This window comes from Orbicella faveolata, unplaced genomic scaffold (assembly GCF_042242905.1).
Source record: "Orbicella faveolata isolate gen_17 unplaced genomic scaffold, um_ofav_v1 contig_24, whole genome shotgun sequence".
Classification (NCBI taxonomy): domain Eukaryota; kingdom Metazoa; phylum Cnidaria; class Anthozoa; order Scleractinia; family Merulinidae; genus Orbicella; species Orbicella faveolata.
In genome coordinates this window covers 23,348,095-23,368,971 of record NW_028301552.1, presented here as the reverse complement: position 1 = coordinate 23,368,971, position 20,877 = coordinate 23,348,095, and the positions used below count along the sequence as shown (strand labels likewise).

Below are 20,877 nucleotides of genomic sequence, written 5' to 3'. Positions count from 1 at the left end.
TCGCCGGGGCACAGAAAATCGAGGATTTAACGGAATTTTTTCGCAGAACTATTTCAAATAACAAGTAGATTCGTTTTAGCGAAAAAAAATTTTTGGGGTTAGGTACACTTTAACGATCAGTGGTGTCGATCATGCTGTCGCAGTCTTGTCAGTTTTTTGACACATGTAGTCAATATCCCACTTGAGTGGGCTCGCTGTAATCACTTGCTTTATACACGAAACACACTAAACTCGATTTGCCCTTATGTGTTAGTCCTGCTGGCTGCTATGGTTTGACTTTAAAGCATGTCTTCTAAGCTAACTATGTCTAACTAACCCTTCATCGCACTATTCCTGAATTCTGTTTCAACTTTGAAAGGAAAGGTTACGGGCTCCGCCAAACGCACACTGAATATCAGGTACATGTTGCTTGCTGTGTTGTATTACAAACACGTTCAACGTTTAAAACGGGTCTGCATTTTTTGTTAATTTGATGTTTTAAGTCGAATTGTTTCGTTCATGCTCAGATTTTTTTCTGCTCATAAGAATGGATGGTGAGTATGGAAACGAGCAAAAGATATAGTATGTGGTTACATAGGTTTACATGTCGGAAAATCTGCCCGTATACACCATAAATGATTATGAAAATAGTTTTTCCGGTGAACTCTTTAACTCGATTAAGATCTTTGCTATTTTCTCTTCTTTATCAATCAGCCTAAGCACAGTTGTCTTGATGGTATTTCATTTCTAACGGGTAATTTTTTCTTTCTTTTTGCTTCCCTTGAACCTTTTCCAGCTCTTGTCCCTGTGCTATTACAACAAGCGTTTTTTTTATCTGCAACGAATTCTCATTTGACTAGCGAGAATGTCGCCCACTTGGTAACCTTTTTCCTCTCTCAACATGCTTTCCCCGTTTTATTCGGTTGAAGTTATCTTGACTGACGACAATGTCCTAGACTTGGTAACGAGTCCCTCCCAAAAGTGCATTTACCCAATGGTAATCTATTTTCTTTAGGTAGTAACGTAACAAACACAGCTGTCCGCGATGTCCAAATGAACCAATGTGTTCATTTTTTACTTTGACAAGTGTCTCTGCCTTGTTATCTAAACTGTGAAATGACCCACGATTGATTCACTTATAGACAGCTGACAGCTGAGCCAATAATGTGCAACTGACAGTTCCTCTCAGAGTTTAAATAATGTTGATTCACTATAGCCTAATTGTAGATCTTAAGGTCCAATTCTATTCTTTTGAGAGTGAGAAATGTTCTTAACCTAAGCACGTTGCATTGCTTCTGACAATAGACTTAGTCTCTGAGAATTTCTCTATCACATGAAAACCGTTTCCAAGTAGCTGTTTGTTTGAAGTCAATCAAAATTGACAAAAACAACCATCTTCACAGTCCCTGTGCTTGAAACCGTCAATGCAACAAGTCACGTGATATTCTAAACAGGTGTACAGGAAATTCAATTGTGCACTTCTGTTTCAATTGATTCCACCGGCTACAAGATTACGAAAGAGGAATAGATTTGAAGAAAATTGTCCTTTTTGGTAGTTAGGACTAACATTTTAACAAAGATTAACAAGGGCAATCAATTACAGCAAAATTTACGTTGAAATTCTTCGTCGAAAATAAGATAAAAACTGCAATTTATTCGTTTCAGCAAATTTATACGTTTCCTTTGTTTAAAATGTCACCCTGGATGAAATTTTTATGACATCATTGTCAAGCAAGTTTATCCTAGTGCACCAAATAACATTGTTTATTGTAAATATGCGAGTAACACGTGACATTTGAATATCAAAGTATCAGCTAGACGAAACTGAATGTATAAATTGATGAGGTGATTCAGAGCCGAAAAATTGTGTTACAAATTTTCGGGAGCCAAGCTTTCCAGGAAATCAAGTTAATCTGGTTTGTATCACTCCACGACTGGTAAACGAACAGGTAAACATACACGATGACTTACACGAAGAGTTCGGCGAGCTTAATCCAAAGCTCTATTTCTGTTGTCACAAAACTGAAGTGCGTGGTATTTAAGAATTAGAGAGAAATGTAAAACGAAACAATCCATAGGTAAAAGCGAGGAGGGAGGTTATGTTCTCAAATAATTAGATCATTTTATAAATTCAATATCATTCAGCGGCTTCCTTGATGAGAGAAATTATACACGCGCAGAACTGAGAAGAATCGATTTAACTGCGTTTTAGTCTGTCATAAACATTTTTACCCAATATTAGAGCACACGATATCTCATTTTATTGTTATTTACAATATAAACAAAAAGTGAATATGAAGGAGTCTGAAGTGAAATTCTATATCCCTTAGGAATAGAAAACTGTAGCCATATTCTTGATCCACGGTCACATGATTTTTTATAATTGTTGTTATGCACAAAGGGTTATTATCCTGGCATTTGCATGCACGCCATGTAAACTTGTGAAGAGTGATCTCCATATCGGCTATAGATCTCTGGAGGGAAACAGCTCACAAATAACATTATTAAATATGCCAAGCTATTAACTAGCGAGCAAGTGGGTGTAGTGTGTTGTCGAATAGGTTTATTCTGCTTGTTCATACACACCGCGTGGATGTGTGTGTTTTCTACATTTACATAATGTGCTATCCTACTTAAATATGCGTACACAAAATATAATATACAATAGGTGCTAATTCTCACGTGCCAATATGTTACAGTGGGTGTAGAAAGTGTTAACTCTAACATAATGATATATTATCAGTTTTCCTTAAAATGTATCCTTTCCCTTCCTGTTGAGAAAGTATGTCGAGTTTCCGTTCAAGGAAAAGGCTTGTTACTAGCAGTACTTTAAAGATTCGCTTGCCACCATCAAAACATTTCTGGTTACAAGCGTTACCGTGAAAGTCTTCGGCTCAGCTGAGGTATTATTCGTGGACTTGGCCTAACGGATTTTGCAGTTGACGTTTGCCAGTACAACGATTAGGCAGCTGCACTTTTTTATAGAAACATGTTGCTACGGCTGCGCACGCTTAATAATACCAGAGCACCATAAAAGCAACAAATTACCAAGTGAAAAAACGTACACCAATCATTTCGAGTAATTCTTCTTTTCAATGTTCTTCTCTTCGAGTAAAGCGGATTTAAATGCAAAATTTGGTAAATGGAAAATTCCCTTCGATTTTCAGGTGTTAAAAACAAAACGTCATCAAGCGGTTTCTATTTGTTTTAAAATATAGCCCACGGTATAAATTAGCATATTTCAAAGACGTCCGCATTATCTGGAGTAAAGTTCGTAATTGTAAGGATCGTGATGTGGTGTTACAAGATGACAAAACTTGTAATTTCCTGAGACGTACAAAGGAATGATTTTTCACAACACTTCTTAACCCATTTGGCGTCATTATTTATTTCTGATCATTTATGCAATTAGCACATTCCGAGCACCGGACAAAGAAAAATTTTGAGTCCCCGACGAGACTAGAAGCCACGAGTCCATGACCTCCTAGATACCGGGTGGGCGATCTAACCACTAAGGTACAGAAATACGCATGGAGAAGAAGTACTAGGTTCACATGTGGACCATATGAAGTGGAAACTGTTCCTCATATTGAAATATAAAATCAAACAAATAGCAATCATTGTTATGACCAACCAAAAACATGGCGTAAACACAAAACAAAACATTTCTTGACTCGTCTGAATCGTCCTTAATTAAAAGATAGATTTTGTTTACAGCTTTCTTCCGCTGGTATTCGACACAAAGTCAAGTGAGCTATTTAATTAGTTCGTTTAGAGCAAATATTTGTTGGTTACCTCAAAAAGGGGACTGAACTCAAGAGCTCCAGTCCTCTAGTGCCATAATGTATTCCTTTACCTTGGTCATTATTTACCGAAAGACGATACTGGTGCTAGGTCTCACTGATCTGTCACTGGGTAACTTGCGCGGATTCATAACAAATGCGAACCAGCGAGCGAACGTATCGAGAACAGAGCACTTTTAAAGGTAAGCAGTGTTCAAAATGGCCGTATACAGTCAGGCTCATTCTAACTTCGCTCACTCTTCGAAACAAAAACTTCGAAGAATTGTAATAACTGGTTTTGTCAACGTTATTTCCTCTATAAAGAGTGGCCGGAACACTTAAACAACTACAGAGTTTGTAAATTATGATTTACGCTATACCAGTTTTCGGATATGATGGATCATGATACTGTAAAATGGACTAAAATGAGAGCTTTCGTTATGCAATTTTCTTTCATCGGAAAACTAAGTTGATTTGTTGACATAAACGGTGAAGAAGGAGATCAAAACAAGCTGTTTACCAGTCGCTTTCTTATTATTCTCCAAAACGTCCATGAACTAGCTAGTTTCGGATTCTTTCTGACGAAAACCGAGCGCTAAATTCTGAATATAATTGTTTACAGTCTATCCATGTTTCAGTGAAATATAGTTAACATCGATTTCTTGCTGTAGGGGAAAAATTCTTCACATTTACATTTCTTGAAGACATAATCATATCCAGTTTCACCTGCTCAGCACTGACAATGGCGTCAAGGCTTAAGTAATTTAATAATCTCAATTTTCTCAGTTTTCAATCTAGCTCTAGTAGTGGCTGAGAATCGATTTTTCTTTGCAAAAAGAACCATTCAAGAAACACGTTTAAAGTACTGATATTGCAATCTGTTAGTCAGTGCCTAGGGAGGGCTCGACCGAATTTGGGACATTTTTGTTCGTTTCTTTGTATAATTTTAATTAGTTGAATTGAAAACAAAGAGAGCAAGCTTTTCACATTACGAAGCACTTGTATTTGATAGTTTTCCTTGCCCTGGCCCAGTTCCAGCCCAACATATTTTGAAGTCTGTCAGTTTGTTATAAAGGAACACAACCCCTCCGGAACAAAATGTGATTTTAACAAAGCCAAAAAAAAATTATTTACCAGTACGGACTGAATTATTGTTAGTCACAATTAACGTTTCATTTGGTAAAAGACACTGCCTAGTTGTTCCCCATGACACGCAAATGGCAACTGCACTTCTGAACATACAGGCGGACAAGGTAATCGAGAAGACAGTTGCTACACTTGGTTATTTTGCTCTCGTACTTAATCACGTTGGAAGATGGCTTTGTCAATACTTTCTTCAAGTGACATCAGCCTCAAAATTCATGCTAAAAGTTAATACCGTCATTACAGACGTACGTAGCTAAAACTAGAGGGTTTTACATGTATTTGAGAGAGCTGTTAGACCCTGCCACTAAGTGTAGGAAAAAAGAACCAGATTTAGCCAGGACCGAGTAAAATAATGTTAAAACTGACCAATTCATTAGTTAAAAAAACCTTCAAAACATATTGTTTTGTTTGAATTAACACATTTGATGATGGTGCTGTCTTCGTCAGTTGAACACCTCTATTTTGAGCTTGAGACTGATTATTTCACTTGTGACGTAATGCTCTTCTTCTCGCCACCGCGTGATGCGTCATCTGATTTATAGCAAGTAGATATATATTGACTAAAGCATTAACCAAATGTTAAATGTCCGATAGGTCGTTTAAGACCTATTTTTATATTTTTTATAAGACCTATTATTGTTTTTTTTTTACCACTATATATTTGGTAATTTTTCTAATTTATAGCAAGTACATACATATTGAGCAAACCATTAACCAAGTGTTTAGTGCCCGATAGGTCGTTTAAGACCTATTTTTATATTTTTATGAAACCTATTATTCTATGGTTTTTTTTTACCACTATATATGTGGTAATTTCTCTGATTTATAGCAAGTACATACATATTGACCAAACCATTAACCGAGGGTTAAATGCAGGATGGGTCTTAAAGGGGGGGGGGGGGGGGGGGTTGTCTATCTTTATTAGCTGGTATCTGTTATTGTTTAATGCATCGAATTACTTTCAGGCAAAAGCTTCCTTCCCGTAGAATATCCAAGGAATGATCCAAGATGACCTGATTTGGAAATAAGTTTATGTCCAGCAAGCCCAAAGCGACTTCATGTCCGCTTTCTGTAAACATCTTAGTAAATAAAACTACAGAGAGAATGTGATGCTTCTACACTTGCAAGATTAATTATTGCGTCATACACTTTTCTGAACAACAAACATAGCGTGCTATGGGGTCAATATGTCAAATATTTACGCCAACAAACAACTCTGTTGTTTTTAAACGCTGTTGTTTTAACACTGAACATCAAACTAGGAGTTGGAAGAGTTATCAACAGTTTTGTTTGGAAACGACTACTTGCTAATTTGAAACTACCAGGGGGCAAAGATATTGTCACTTGTTAAAATCATTTTCATGCTCAGGAATTATTTTCTAATGTTCAGTGCCACCTTGGTTTTTTTTTTCTCCGACGATAGAATAGCTTTAAAAGAAAGTGAAAGATTACTCGTTTTCTCTGAGTGGTATTCGCCGGGAAAATCGTAGTTACGTTAAGTAGTTCGTAACATTCGCGTTGCACACCGCGATTTTGAATGTATTATAGTCTAAAGCTGCAAACAGGCCGGCATTCTGTTAGCGTAGAAAAAGTTTCCTGCTCGTAGGATGAAATAGGAAAACTCGAGACACATTCAATGGAATTTTTCTTCTAGAAGAACGCGTTGGATGAGTAATCTAAAACTGAAATGTTCGGAAATATTACTTGCTGTCTGATGTAACAACAGCACGTAGTAATTTCATGGATGTTAAAAATGAGCTTTTTCAGAGCCCGCTTTCATATGGTAAAGGTGAAAAGTTTGTCTTTAATAGCTTATTAAAAAATACATTAAGTTAAAACTACTTCCCCTTTGTACATCACGTTTTTGTTTCTGGCTGAATAATAAAACGAATCGATCACTTTTTATTGAATTTTTTTAAAGTAAGCTTTCAAATTGCTGATTGGGATGTCTTGGAGCACGTCCCACAAGAACATTAACTTCTATCTGTCTACTTAATTTGCTTTCATAGAATCTTATTGGTTTTCAATTTATATTTCACAGCAAATATATCGCGCGCAGCTGCTACAGTTGGTGTATTTTACAAGGAGAAAATAGAATAGCAGATTGTCAGAGAATAGGGAACTGCGATTCACAGTCGACCGGATTCAACTGGATTCTACGTATACAGGTCAGTGAAAAAGACGTCAAATATAAAAAAGTAAAGCTTAATACAGGCAGTTAATATTCAGAAAATCCTTATACATCTTCCCATGGATCCCTTGTCTTAATGAAACACTTTCATCTCAAATTGTTATGAATGAATGTTACTCCAGTTCGCCGACCTACTGGCATCTGTAGTCAAATATGATGTTTCGACTTCCTCGTATAATACCTAGAAAGGTGTTAATCACGAGTTCGGTCGACTAAAACGTGACATTACATGCGTTGCTGTCGACTGCGGCAATAAATTCGTTTGAAAGTGACGTTTTTAAATTATTTTGCCCAGAGTTCATTACAAGACACTTAAAGCATCAAAAGAAAATGGCATGTCTGTCTCAGTTATCTTGATCTCGGCTTTAATAAAGGAAAACGCCAAGAATTATTATCAAGACCTGTCCGCAGTATGGTTGATGACTTGTAGGCGCCTCTTATGGCAGCTTAAGTTTCATTTGTGTCAAAACACGTGTTCTTGTTCAAACAAGGGTTTCAAGATTACATTTAAAGAATTTTCAATTTATTTCTGGAATTTCGGGTATGGGATATAATATTGAATTGTGGGTGTGAAACGATAGCAAATACTTTACACTACAGTTTTATCCTTGTAACAAAATTAAACAAAATTTAAATTCACGGGTAAGAACACCCGTTGAACACTCCTTTCAGTTTTTCTAGAAGTCAAAGCGATCTATGTTTGCTGTTTATATTTCATGTTAGGAAAATGTTAATATTTTTATCTCAAACCATATAAATAAGCATTAGAAAATAGGAAATACTGTAGATTTATCATAATTTCGTAAGATATACATACCGTGAAAACAAAAATAGAAATGCAAGTTGAACAAAATGTTAGATGGTGGTTGATAGTTTGTGTTACCAACCTTAATTAAGGTAACTAATAACAATAGTATGCAGAAGCTTATGACCTTCACTAATGGACATTTGAATTCGGAATAACGCCAAAACTTGAAATGAATTTTAATGGCACAGTTCTTTAATTTAAATTTTGTATTATTATGGTACTCTATATTTATTACGATTGTCAGAGAGAAGTTTTACATGTAATTTTTTTCCTTGTGAGAGAAATCCGGCAACGAAGAAAAATAACAAACATTTCGGTCAGATTTTATCAGCTGGAACCGACAAACAATTAAAAAGCTAAATGTAATATAGAAGTAACTCCCTTTCCGTATTAAAATAAGTTGAGTATTTTAATACATTATTGTAAGTTGGAAATTGAACACCGGAACTAAAGCACAGTGGATTCATATAAATCAGTTGGCCAGCCAATGCCTTGACGTTATTTTTCTTTTTGAGGCTTTGTTTTGAAAACCGTACACAATAGGCCTGAGGTTAAAAGTAAATTCTAAAATTCTGCCATTGTATTCTGATTTTGGCATCGCCGCTTGTATATTAAGAAAACAAATATCTATCATTTAACTTTAACACAAAATAGTACATTTCCTTCGCGAATGAAATTCGTTTTTTGATTTATTTTCATGTTAGGTATTTATATGTTAAAAGCATTTTAAGCACATGTACTTAAAGTAAAATTAAACATTATTGCATGACAATTACTGCACAAATAATATCCATTAGAAGCAGGGCTCTTGCAGTCAGATATTCATAGAAAATCATGAATTAAGGATGAAGGTGATATATTTCTGACTTATCGCAAAATCTCTCAGTAACTCAGAGATCCAGAAATTGAAAGCGAATTACCTCGGCTTTTCACTAGTCTAAAACAATATTCGCCTTTTACTCTGTTGAATTTGTTCAGCATGAAAATAGGCCGGTCTGTTAACGTTTGACGGAAGCGCAGTTGGATGTAACAAGAATGTGGTGCTTCAATATCAGTAAGAGCAACTGTTTTGCTGGAATCGTGCTGTGATATTTAAAAATACGTATATGTACCACTCAAACTGAGCTGTATTTTCTAATAAGTAAACTTGCTTTCCAATGTATCAGACAAACATTTATGGCCTATGATAACACCTCCATCCTTCTCTCTCAACGCTCGAGATCAAGGAAAACTGGCATGCACATGCTCTAAGTAGACCAATCAGATTTGATAGTAAGTATGTTGTATCTTCCTCTTTACAAAGGCGGGCTGACTTTCCTGCCCTGGGGCCCGTTTCTCGAAAGCTCCGGAAACTTTTCGGGTCAGCGAAGCCATTTTTAATTAGTCTATATCTCAAAACAGAGAGGGGTATACACCTGAAACTTTTTGTATGAAGAGAACCTCTCTTCATATTGAGAATACGTGAATAAAACAGCTCTGTAATCATAGGGTTTGAGATTTTGCTACGGTTTTCCGGGTGCTAAAACATTTCGGGACCTTCGAGAAACAGGCCCCTGCTCACAAAACTCAGCATTGAAAAAGGACCATAAAGAAGAGTTAAGTAGAGCGATTGCAGATCAATTGGACTTGAAACCTGGTTGACCTCAAGCTGATTGATGATAAACTGAGTGCTTAGATTTCAGTCATTTAACTTGTATTTAACCACAAGGACCACACAAGTGTTTGAGATCAAGAACCGAGCTTTATCCTGGTTTAACTTGTCAGTCTCAGATGGAAGCAAGAATATTTCTCAAGTTACATGTTATGCATTTCTATTAAACTGGAAAAGTTGATATTTGCTTATAGGATAAGTGGCATATCAGAATATTTACAATCAGTCGCTATGATGGCTATGTCCAATGTTCATTGCTGGGCTGGCGGAGTTTACTCAGCACAACTGCTGTTTGCGTGTATTTATTTTACCTAGAAATCATTGTTTTGCTACTTATACTAGTTACTTTTTTATGCAAGTTATTTTTGCGCTGCCATTTACTTGACCAAGGCGGTATCCAACCAGAAGCTTCTGCTACCTTGGTCACTGCTCACATATAAATTTTATTTCTTTACAGGGTCATATTTCTCAATTTTATCACTATTTTCATTACTTTACCTTATAAAATTTATCTAAAGCCCTGTATAGTGTAAATAAAGAATTGAACTGAATTGAATTACTGTTAAACTACATCCAGTCTGCGCTATAAAAGTTCTTATTCATAAATGTCAACGTCGGTAGCTGTTCAAGAGATTAGTGGAACCGAACTTTATTTATGTACCCCAGTAACTTATTTCAAAACACTTTTCTTTGTTTTTTAGGGAAAATGAACAACTCCACACCAGTCAATCAAACATTGCCATCGCCTGAGACGATAACACCGTTTTCTATAATGGCTTGGAGCGTAGCCTTTGGCACGTTAGCAGCCATGGCCATATTTGGAAACTCAACCGTCATTCTGACGTTCAGTCGAAATATTAAATTGCACACGCGCACTAACTACATTATAGTAGGACTAGCAACCGCTGACCTGCTGGTAGGATTCATTGCAGTTCCACTCTATATCAGCATGATACTTCTGTACAAACGTCATCTTGCAATACCTCTGGTTTTGAGTGTGATTTACCACGCAATGGATGTGTTTGGAGGTTTCGCTTCCATATTTCATTTGATGCTAATAAGCTTGGAACGTTTCTATGCTATTGCGTTTCCGGTGAGTCATCGGAATTCATCCAAAGTTGTCTATTTTGGTGTTTTAGTGATTTGCTGGGCGACTGCAGGATCTCTATCCTTCATCCACTCAATCAGATACAGTAACTACAATATCACAAGAGCTTTCTTCATTCTCTTTTGCGTTTGCTTCACGGTAGCCTTTATTGTCATCTGTTCCATGTATCTCGGAATATGGCGAAAAGCAAAAGCAAAGAAGTTGATGAGGAAGGGTTCAAGGAAGACACTTCAGAAAAGAGATCATGAAGTCATGATTGCCATGTCCCTTCTTATCGTCATTATCATTTTTGCCGTGACCTGGCTGCCATTCTTTTCTATAAACGCAGTTTACTTTTTTCAATCGGAACTAAAACGAAGAGCAATATCGTTTGAAGTCATTCAGTTCACCAAGCTCTTACACTACTCCAACTCCGCCATTAATCCAATTATTTACTCGCTAAAAATTCCCGGATTTAAAAAAACCTTTACAAGCCTGCTAAAGCGGGAGTCAACGAGATCACTAAGAACTTCGTTTAGTATGTTACGACGAGACTCTTCAAAGAAGCCTGTGGCTCAAGCTGATAGGCAAGACCACTGTTGATTGTAGGTGCTGAGAGTAGGACGTAGAGAGAGAGAGAGAGAGAGAGAGAGAGAGAGAGAGAGAGAGAGAGAGAGAGAGAGAGAGAGATAGATAGATAGAGAGAAATCTAAAGGCTGTATATCGCGTTAAGAATATAAAAAGTAATTATTCAAATCATCATACTGAGGCTGTGAATGTTGTAGCATCGAGCGTGGCCTAAAAACACAAGTTCTGAAAAATCGATCACAGGAAATAAAACTTCTCGTCTTAATTAATGTTAGGTCAGCGCTCTATAATTCTACGTCGCACGTTTTACACTTGTTTCAGTTGTTATATCCCATCTACGATATAGATCGTTTTCACGTGACGTCATCACTTTCTAAAATCCAAACTAAAGAGCCACCGAAGTTTTTATCCTCACCAGGCATAAGAGGCGGTATATTTATATCTGTTTACAATTTTACAGCTCAATAGCGTGCTTCGTTTGGAATCCAGAGCATTTTGAATTTTAGGGTTGTGGGGGTGCGTGACACAAGGTTGCAATCGAGTTTGTCGAAAAATGTGTACTTATCTCATGACTTTGAGCCTTTCTAGAAGTTAGAGCATTAGGAAAAGTGCTAATGTAAATGCTTGTTTGATCAGTACTGATAATCAGTCGCCTAGATAGCCAAAGTAAGTTCCAGTTTACACTATTTCCCGGCCGCCACATTGGTGTACCACAGAGGTACACCAACATGGCGTTTTTATACTGGGCTCTGTAAATATCTGCGAAACATTTCGACGAATATCTGAAGTTTGAGAAAACGCACAGGCCTAAAACTTGGAGAAGTGTCTTATTTAGTTATCTTCTGCAACATCATAATTTCATAGCATTTTCCACTGGATGGTTTTCGATTTTTTTTTTATTGCGTGACAGTGAAAACGACCTATTGTTATGGACGCGTTTTTTTGCTCGGAATAATCAATACGCAAAAACGGGTTGGACTTAGGAGACTTAGTGAAAGTCCCGTACATAAATTGTCTAGCATCTGAACATACAAAAAATTTTGGATTTTGTGCACTCTCTGGTTGACTAAAAAACTCCAACGTGGTTATTCGCTTCAGCTGAAAAAATTCGCGTCAAAATCTTAACTTAGCTATAGAATTCTTTAAACTTTGGCTGGGATCGGAAAATAAGTTATTTGTGCCAGAAATGCATATATTGAAAAAGGCGGTTACCGACTTCGTTCCTGAGGTAAAGCGTGTGGAAAAACACCCTGGTTTCGAAACAGTGGCGCATGTTACTCAGAATGTTCTCCAGGATTTAATAACAAATATCGAAGATATTTCAACGGAGGCAAACTGTCGTTGTCTGTTACGTGATAAATTCAAAATGTTTCATTTCTTTGGAGTTCTTTGAAGCCATCGCACCATGGGTATTTCATTTCAACAAAAGTGGTTCCTCCCAAAAGCCTGTTAGGCCCACAAGCAGTTTACAAGGGTCCGGACAAATTTTTGCACGGACGAATTTTGTTCGTGGACCGCCTGTTTACATGGATCCGTGCAAATTCTGTTACAGATTGTAGTGGTGTATACACGGATCCGTGCAAATTTTAGACCAGTCGCGGCACCTGAATGGCTTTTTTACGTCTCTGTTGTGATTGGTTATCGCTAATGTTTTAAGTCAATCATGTTGCAGCCGATGCAGAACGCGGCAAATCAAACAGGGCGATAGACAAAAACTTCACGTGGTCCGATGCTACATGTAGTTATTGACTACAAAACAGGAAAAGCCGGGGAAGGAGTTGATTGGGAAACGGTCCGGAGCAAGTACGAAGACGTAACCAGCTAATCCGGCTAAAATAGCGATGCATGCTGCCAGCGCTCGTCTCCTCATATCTGTAATCTGCTTTTGTTTGTTTCTTTTGTCTTAAATTTCACAAAATGGGACAAACTAGGGACAAAGTGTAACAAACTGTTTCTTTTTTGCTAAGCAACCAGGCAAAACATAACTAGATTCGAGGCCTTAGCTTAACTGCGCTATCCGAGTAAAAAGTTGCTCGGTTCGGGTGTTTGCACGATTCCGTACGAAATATGGAACTGTGTCGGTCAAAAAATTGACCTTCTTTTTTCAGGTCCCAAACTTGCAGAGAGAGACAGCGCGGGGGCCGATCGATTGTGTCGTGTGAATGCAGTGCGAACTCATTCATTCTGGAACGAAACTCATTCCCGAATGAAGATCATTCCAGAATCATGTGACTAGCCCTTTAACAAAGTAAAAAAACCGTGTTCTTTTCAAAAGAAATAAAGCTTCTACACTGACTGTCAACAAAAACAAGCCTAAAAAAACATTTATAATGCTGCATGCTAACTTTACTTTGTTTTACTACTTTTCAGTCACTTTTACGCTGTCTACAAGACAGCACGGACAAAATAAAAAAAAAAAAAATCATAAATGACATTATTACCTTATCTGAGTGCCTCCCTGGGGAATAGGTGTTCCCTTTAAATTACTTAGTAAAAAGAGAAGGCAAAAAGTGCTCAGTAGCAGCTGGCATGTCTTTTAAAGTTTCTAGAGATGCCACTTGGAGAAAATTTAGTGCAGCGCAATAGGGAGAATAGCGTGTTTCTGTCGAGGGTCTATGGGTTGATAGTGGACTCCGTGAAACATCAGCGCACAGACCCTAGAAACACTCTTAATATATAGATTTAGGGCAGCCTAAAAGCGTAGCTCCTGGGCCGGGTTGTTCAAAACCCGATTAAGCTAACCCAGAAAAAGGTAGAATTTTGATTTGAGTTTTGTAACTTTGCGGTGAGGTTTCTGTATATTGTTTGGCCTTCTGTTTTGAGTTTTAATAATCACCATATACACAAAAAAAAACAGCAAAACACATTTGTATAGAAGAAAAAGTTATAATTCGATTAACTTTTAATCCTGGGTTAGCGTAAACTGGCTTCCGAGCAATCCTGCCCTGTTTCCAACAAGCTAACCCAATATGAGCCCGCGATCCAATCGATAACCAGCGCTTGGTCACCGGTCAACTTCAAGAAAATACGTGACCTCGAGGAGCTGTAAACCTGAGCCCGCGATATGGTCACGTGATACTGGTCAGCGGATACCTTGTATTGACAGGTGTCAATTGATCATAACATGGATGTCCAATATCAAGGAAGTACACGGTAAACCAAGGCTGCATGTCTCTGTCAACCTATTATTTGGAGTATGGCCGCCATGTTGGGTAACTCCGCCGTCGCCGTCGTCGTGCGTACGCGCCCACGAGTAATACCGCTAGCCATGATAACCATGAGAAAATCAACTCATGGGTTTCCTTTTCTTTCCCATATGAGTATGGGGCTCCGCTTGGCGGCCCTTCGGGCCGCCGGAGTTCCGCTACTATTGTTACATTACATGATCAGTGAAGAAGCTCATGAAAGGCAGCTTCTTATAAAAAGTTTTTTTTTTAAACGAATTCAAAGTAGAAAGAATTCAAACCCAACCCTCCTCGTCCCAAATATGGATTCAGGTGAAAGATAGCTCGAAGAATAAGTCAATTAACTGGCTGAAAAGTGAGGCAAACTACAATTCTGTAAAACGACAGTTGGACACAGAAGTTTCAGGTTGCTGAGAAACCCAGGTTATCATTTCTCATTTCGCACGCTTTTGCAGGTCAACAGATGACCTTCAAAATTTCTTTTTGAATGTTAATGGTACAATAAAACATTAATTTTCAGACCTCACTACAAATAACAAACCTGACAAGTGACGTCACGCGGGTAATAAAGTGAGGTCACGCGGGGAGTATCTCAATGACGGTTTGAATATTTTCTATTAATAGGAGGTTAATAAACGAAGTTGTCATTTGTTATAATTTCATCATTCTTAAGTTTGTCCCTCGTAATCACAAAATCGCATCCATCGTAAAAAGAACTTGAGAGTAGCTTCTTGTGTTTCTGCTAGGGGGGCTGGCAGCGAGGCCTGGAACCGAGTTTCTATGATCGCCCCAGTTAAGAAATTTGGCCGAGCGAGACTAAGTACTGATTCGTGGAAAACAAACATGGCGGACTTCCATTAGCCTGCGAACGCAGACGTATTTCCGGCTGTCACTTGGTTCCGCCGAAAAATGTCTGCGAACCCGAGCCAGAAAACGATTTCTGTGACGTAGGAATTCTAAGCCAATCACAGTTTAGCTCAAATAACCCCAGAACTACTGCGCGACTCTGCGCGAGGTATTCGCTGCGAGGAGCACTCGAGTTTTATTCTATCATGGAATCTGATTGGCTAAGGAGAAACAAAAGTCATTACGTCACAGAAATCGTTACCTGGCTCGGGTTCGCAGACGTTATTTTTCGGCAGAACCAAGTGACAGCCGGAAATACGTCTGCGTTCGCAGGCTAGACTTCCATGAGCGAAAGGCGTTTGTAAACGTTTTGCATGTTTGACGTTCAAACATCTTAGGAAATGTTCCAGTTGCCCAACATCTAAATTTTGGATATTTTGAGGCATCGGGGATAAATATTCCAGTGTAAACTTGCGAGCGGGAACTCCATTATGAATTAATGTCGATGTTTAATTCAGTGGGTGTGAGCCAGATTGCAGTCATCTATTTCATTCGAGCAGTGGTGCATTCGAGCATTCGAGTAATGGTGTCATATCAACGGGATAAACTGAAGTGTTTCTGTATTTCTGGACTTTGGTGGTAAGGGTTGCCTTTTTTGAACAGCTTCGTGACCCTTTACAGCGTTGAAGTTAGTTATAGCAATACAGTAGGTACGGCGCCTTCCTGTTACGAGCCGTTACGTTAAGGTGGAGGATTTTGCCTCTCACCGAATAACTTATCAGGTGAGGTCTGTTTCAGTTTCAGACATAGCATCTGGCATTATTTGTTGAATACTGGATACGTCCCTCGGCAGTATTGAGAATCATCACCATCTCTTTGGTCCATATTTGAAACTAATAATTTATTTTTATGTTTCTTCATGATCATCCTCAGACTTTCGTTTTGATCTTCTAGACTTTACTGCTTGAATAATTGGCCCCATTAAGCAGTTATGATAGAGATTTTGCAGGAAGTTTGACTTTACTACCTCATTTTGTTGACCTTTCTGTAGTCCACTATTTTTTTGGCTGCCTCTGAAACAGTTTACAAACAGTTCATGCTCCTCTATTCCACAAAGAATTGCCATTTGAGACAAGCACAATTAAAGAATGCATTCATCTGACTTTATTTTAGCTTTCCTTATTGTCTTATTTTACTGTCCTTTCATTAAAGGAGCTAGCTAGGCAACACTTCAGGCCAATTTTGATATGTTTAACTCCTTATCCATCTCTTTGCCTTGAAGGAATAAAACAAAGATCCCTTGCAATTGATACAACTTCTTGTTATTTTCCAAGGCGTTGGAGTCAAGTATCAAAATTGGCCTATTTCAACATCGTGAAGGTTCTGTTGACTCAGGTTTGTCCAAGCTAAAGTCATTTTTCTGGGTAAATGACCATTTTGCCTGTCTAGCTCATTACTAACTAGCACACACATACAGGTAACAGGGCTCATTTGCCTTCCCTGAGTCCCTGGTTTTATTTCATATCTCAATTTGCAGATGAGTGTATGGAAGCCCTATTTCAGTTGATCTCCAGAAGTATGACAGAGTTTTCTTCCACCACAAATCATGCCAAAGCATGTGAGCAGAAGCTGCTTTCTTTATTTCTACGGGTCAAGAAATTCTAAATAGCTTGTAAATGAAATACCTCAACCTAGTAAAAGTTCACAGTCAATCTGTACCCAGCAATTCCATTTTGGGCATTCCCATGCAGAAGCTCAAGAAGGAAAATGCTTTCAAGTTTTAGAGTTCAAACTGGTACTGAACAGTAAGGAATGGAGGTTTCCAAAGCTTTTACTATCACTGCATTATTGAAACATGCCACTCTTGTTGAGTGCTCTGTAACTGTCTTCAAGTTTCATGATTTAAATCACTCGTAGAATGTCTTCAAACTCAACATATCACAGGGAAATCATAAAGTAGATGCGGTGTTTTATAAGTAAATCAAGACGGACAAAACTGTAGATAGAAAAGCCTATTGAATGTAAGCTCGAGTTTATAATACAAAACGCTGAACAGTTAGGAAATATTTCAAAGACTTACATTCGGAGGCTTCGCGCTATATGATGGCAGTCAAGAAACAGTTCGACATCGCTATTTTGCACAGAAATTAGAGAAGAATAATTGCAAAGGAAGTCTTCTCTTTCGTCGGTGTGAAAATGGGAGTTAAGTTAATGAACTTTAGAATTTCCACAGCAAAATAAAAGCAGCATACAATAGTTATCTTCCTGATACAGCAACCAAGAATGTGAAATTCACTTAAGCTCAGCAGGAAAATATCAGCCTGAAACTTGTCGCTAATCTGACACAAAGTTGGCCGTCATTCCCTTAGTCCTGATTGTCTCAGAACTGTTGCTAAAAAGTACTAAGAGCGAATAAAAAAAATATCGAATCGAAGGCAAATCCTGCACAGAAGTGGCGGCGAAACATGTTGCGGTTCCGTGTTATGTTCGCGATCTGTGCATGCCGGCTACGGTTCTCAAATGATTGACAGATTTCTTTACTGGGGCGAACATAGAAACCAGAAAAGCGGCGAGATCAAAGGTAGCTGCCAGCCCCCCGCTCCTGATTTCTGCTTTCGCTCCAAACCATATCGTACGATCTAATCAAGGCCATGCATGTGGCTTATACACGATAATATGTTAATTGTATGACGTTTGAATGATCACCTTTTTATCCGTACACTGTAAGTATTACTCTCAAGTGATGTATTCAATGTGGAAGTGAAAGTAGTTTTAAACTGCTTCGTGATCGATCCAGCTAGTTAAGAATGCATTAAGAATGCGTTAAGAATGCGTTAAATTAATAATCTGACTAAAGTATTGCTCGACTAGGAATTAAATCTTGGGATTTACTTCTAGTTACGACTTCAGATGGCGTTGTTACGGTTATGGTGGGAAGGCTGGCTCGTCTGGCGCAGTTGTCTTCAGCTAGTCGTGTTACTTTGTGGTTGTTGCCATGAGTATCCACAAAACCGTTAGCGTTATCTCCAAAGCTTCGCGGAGAATTTTTTACAGCGAGGCTATCCAACTCGATAGAATCACGTGCAGGAATCATATACTTGAGTCCGAGAAGTTTGAAGAAAGTGTCTCTGTATTCTGGAATGCGTAAGCCGTATACCAGTGGATTAACTGCAGAGTTACTAAAATGAAGCAACTTGGTAAAGTAAAAGATTCTCCACGAGACACAATAGTGTCTACAGAAATGAAGTACCGCGCGAACCACGAAAAATGGTAACCAGGCAACAAAAAATAAACCAATGACAATGAACAAGGTGAGAGACGTCTTTAAAGCTGTATCCGGGGCTTTCCTGAGGCGAGTTTTGGCTTTGAACCAGATACCAGTGTAAGTCACAGACATTATCAACAGCGGTATCACAAACAGAATGTTAATTAGATAGAAACGAAAATCTATGGTTGGTTTGCTGACTGGCAGAAAGAAAGAGCTGGAAACAAGAGCGGAAGTAATCCAAATTCCCAGTAAGAAGACATGGTACATCCTTTGCGTGGCTCTTCGATGTCTCCACGGGTAAACTGTTGCAAAGAACCGCTCGATACTTATTGCAGTCAAATGAAAAATGGAGTTTAACGCGGCAAAAACATCCAGGACGTCATAAATTATGGTTATCTTGGTATTTCCGGAAGTACTGTTACCTTTCCAAGCCAAATATAACATGTACATCCACATTGGAATAGAAAGCAGCCCCACCAATACATCAGCTATAGCTAAACCAGCCACAAAGAAAGTCACGTGGTGACGGAGATTGGAAGACATGAAGAACGAAGCAAGCACCAATGTATTGCCAAATATGGCAGCAATAGCAGCAAAGCCACAAGGTAGGCACCAGGCCACAAGCTCACCAACAGACAGCTCGGTCAGCCAGGGATCTGGTGATATGCTTTCAGTTAGATTCGTCGTGGTAGGATACATGGTTCCTCGAGCTTAAATTCTGTGAAGGAAAAAAAGTAATATACACTTAGATTAAACACATAGATGCATATCTGGTGGATCAGAGTTTACTGTCTGCAGTAACTGTGGTCATTTTACGTTAATATTTTGCTCAGTAGGCTTCAGAACAGTGCCAATATGCAAACAGACGCAAATTTACTGTTCATTAAAGTACATTAAAGTCTTTCTCGGCGACATTGTTTGGCGACATTACTTCCATCTCGCCGATAGTATCGATCGTTGCGATCACATAGACACTACTAACATGACTGGCAAGTAAATCTGACCAATAAGGATATTTAAAAAATACGGGATGTGCTGTAGTCACCCGCTACCAGTGCTCAGATGTAATTTATTGGACTGTATTTGTTTTTATATTCTTCATGTCAACACAGAGCTGTCTTGCGCGTTCACCGATAACTACATACATACATATACGTTTTATTGAGCCTCCCCATTGGGGCATTTCAGGAACAATCAATTTAAAATTTACAATAATTAAACTGTTTTAAATGCACGTCACGTTAAAATGTTAAAAATATGTTCAATTAAATAGAAACTAAGATAGCATCGTAAATATGTATAAAATACTAAGCCATTTAAAACATTAAAATAATTTATCGAGATGCTTAGAAGCTAAAATTTTTTTTAATAGCTGATGTAGCAAGGTCTTCTTAAAGGTTGCTACCGATTCGCACAGTTTTAAGGTCGGCACTGGAGAATTCACCAGAGGAGTAAAACCAGCTATACATCAACGATGAAGCATGTGAGGTCCTTCCATTAACCCCAATTTTTTTCTTTGTTAAACAGGAGGCAAAAAGTTTCTTTTTAATTCCTTTGCTGAATGACGAGTTACATTTCTGTATTTTTGTCCCGTCGAAATGGCTTGAAATGGCGAGATACACTCTCCTTAAATGTAAAGCTTTGTGGATGAATAGTGGAAAGAAAATGTTTATATCTCGCTGAGCCCCTTCCCGCAAAAAAACCTGAGACGGCATCTGCCACGGAGCCCGGGCTACGTAAATGTCTACCGGTACTTCTTCTTATTCGGGGCCGCTTTAAATTCTAACATTTGCTTTTCTTCTCCATAGACCTCAATTATGATTTTTTTCTCTCTATTTGTGGTAGGTCTTCTTCTAGTTGCGCCTGCCTGTACACTGCTACTAAGCTACTGAGCTTCTAACAGAAAGGAAACGGCCCGGGGGGGTACTCCCTTATATGAGTTATATAGGTACGTGCGGCCCCAAAGGGTATGGTTTTTCAGCCGTTTTGGTCCATTTTAGCTGATTTTGGCTATTTTGGTCAAATATAGGGTAAGGGTTTTGGGAAGCGGGCCGCACACCCCCTAAACATGAGTTTATTCAGCTTTTTTGGCCGCTGACTTGAAACCTACTTACATTAGGAGGAATCTTTGTCTATTTTTCTCTTCTTTACGCGCTGCACGCGTGGACACTTGCTGCCAAGATCTCGCGACAACGTCTGCTTTTACTCGGTTACCGTCGGTTACTGAACTAAACCATGCCTGATGAGGCGTTCAACTGTCGACAAACCTAGGTTGGCTTACTTTTGGTTTTGCCGCCATTTACCGAGGTTTCCTACTGTGATTTCACGATTAAAAATTTCACCTCA

At 38.4% G+C, this 20,877-nt stretch overlaps 2 protein-coding genes across 3 annotated transcripts; one reads left to right on the top strand and one right to left on the bottom strand.

Annotated features, from left to right (window-relative positions):
• Window positions 1–1,720: 1,720 nt before the first annotated feature.
• Window positions 1,721–11,501, top strand: LOC110058853 (adenosine receptor A3-like). 2 transcript variants are annotated; one of them, XM_020765622.2, is made up of 3 exons: window positions 1,721–1,928; window positions 6,949–7,075; window positions 10,259–11,501. In XM_020765622.2, the coding sequence occupies exon 3, from the start codon at window positions 10,264–10,266 to the stop codon at window positions 11,245–11,247; it is 984 nt and encodes a 327-aa protein (XP_020621281.2). In that variant the 5' UTR covers window positions 1,721–1,928; window positions 6,949–7,075; window positions 10,259–10,263; the 3' UTR covers window positions 11,248–11,501. The 2 variants fall into 2 exon arrangements, with proteins under 2 accessions (XP_020621281.2, XP_020621208.2); XM_020765549.2 differs by lacking the exon at window positions 1,721–1,928 and adding an exon at window positions 3,229–3,964.
• Window positions 11,502–16,793: 5,292 nt separating this feature from the next.
• LOC110062815 (adrenocorticotropic hormone receptor-like) lies at window positions 16,794–19,321 on the bottom strand. The gene has a single exon (XM_020769793.2). The coding sequence runs from the start codon at window positions 19,228–19,230 to the stop codon at window positions 18,115–18,117; it is 1,116 nt and encodes a 371-aa protein (XP_020625452.1). The 5' UTR covers window positions 19,231–19,321; the 3' UTR covers window positions 16,794–18,114.
• Between the last annotated feature and the right edge of the window lie 1,556 nt (window positions 19,322–20,877).

What these genes read in the sequence shown, in the direction of transcription:
- LOC110058853 (XM_020765622.2), top strand. Translation starts at nt 10,264, where the DNA reads ATGAACAACTCCACACCAGTCAATCAAACATTGCCATCGCCTGAGACG.
- LOC110062815 (XM_020769793.2), bottom strand. Translation starts at nt 19,230, where the DNA reads ATGTATCCTACCACGACGAATCTAACTGAAAGCATATCACCAGATCCC.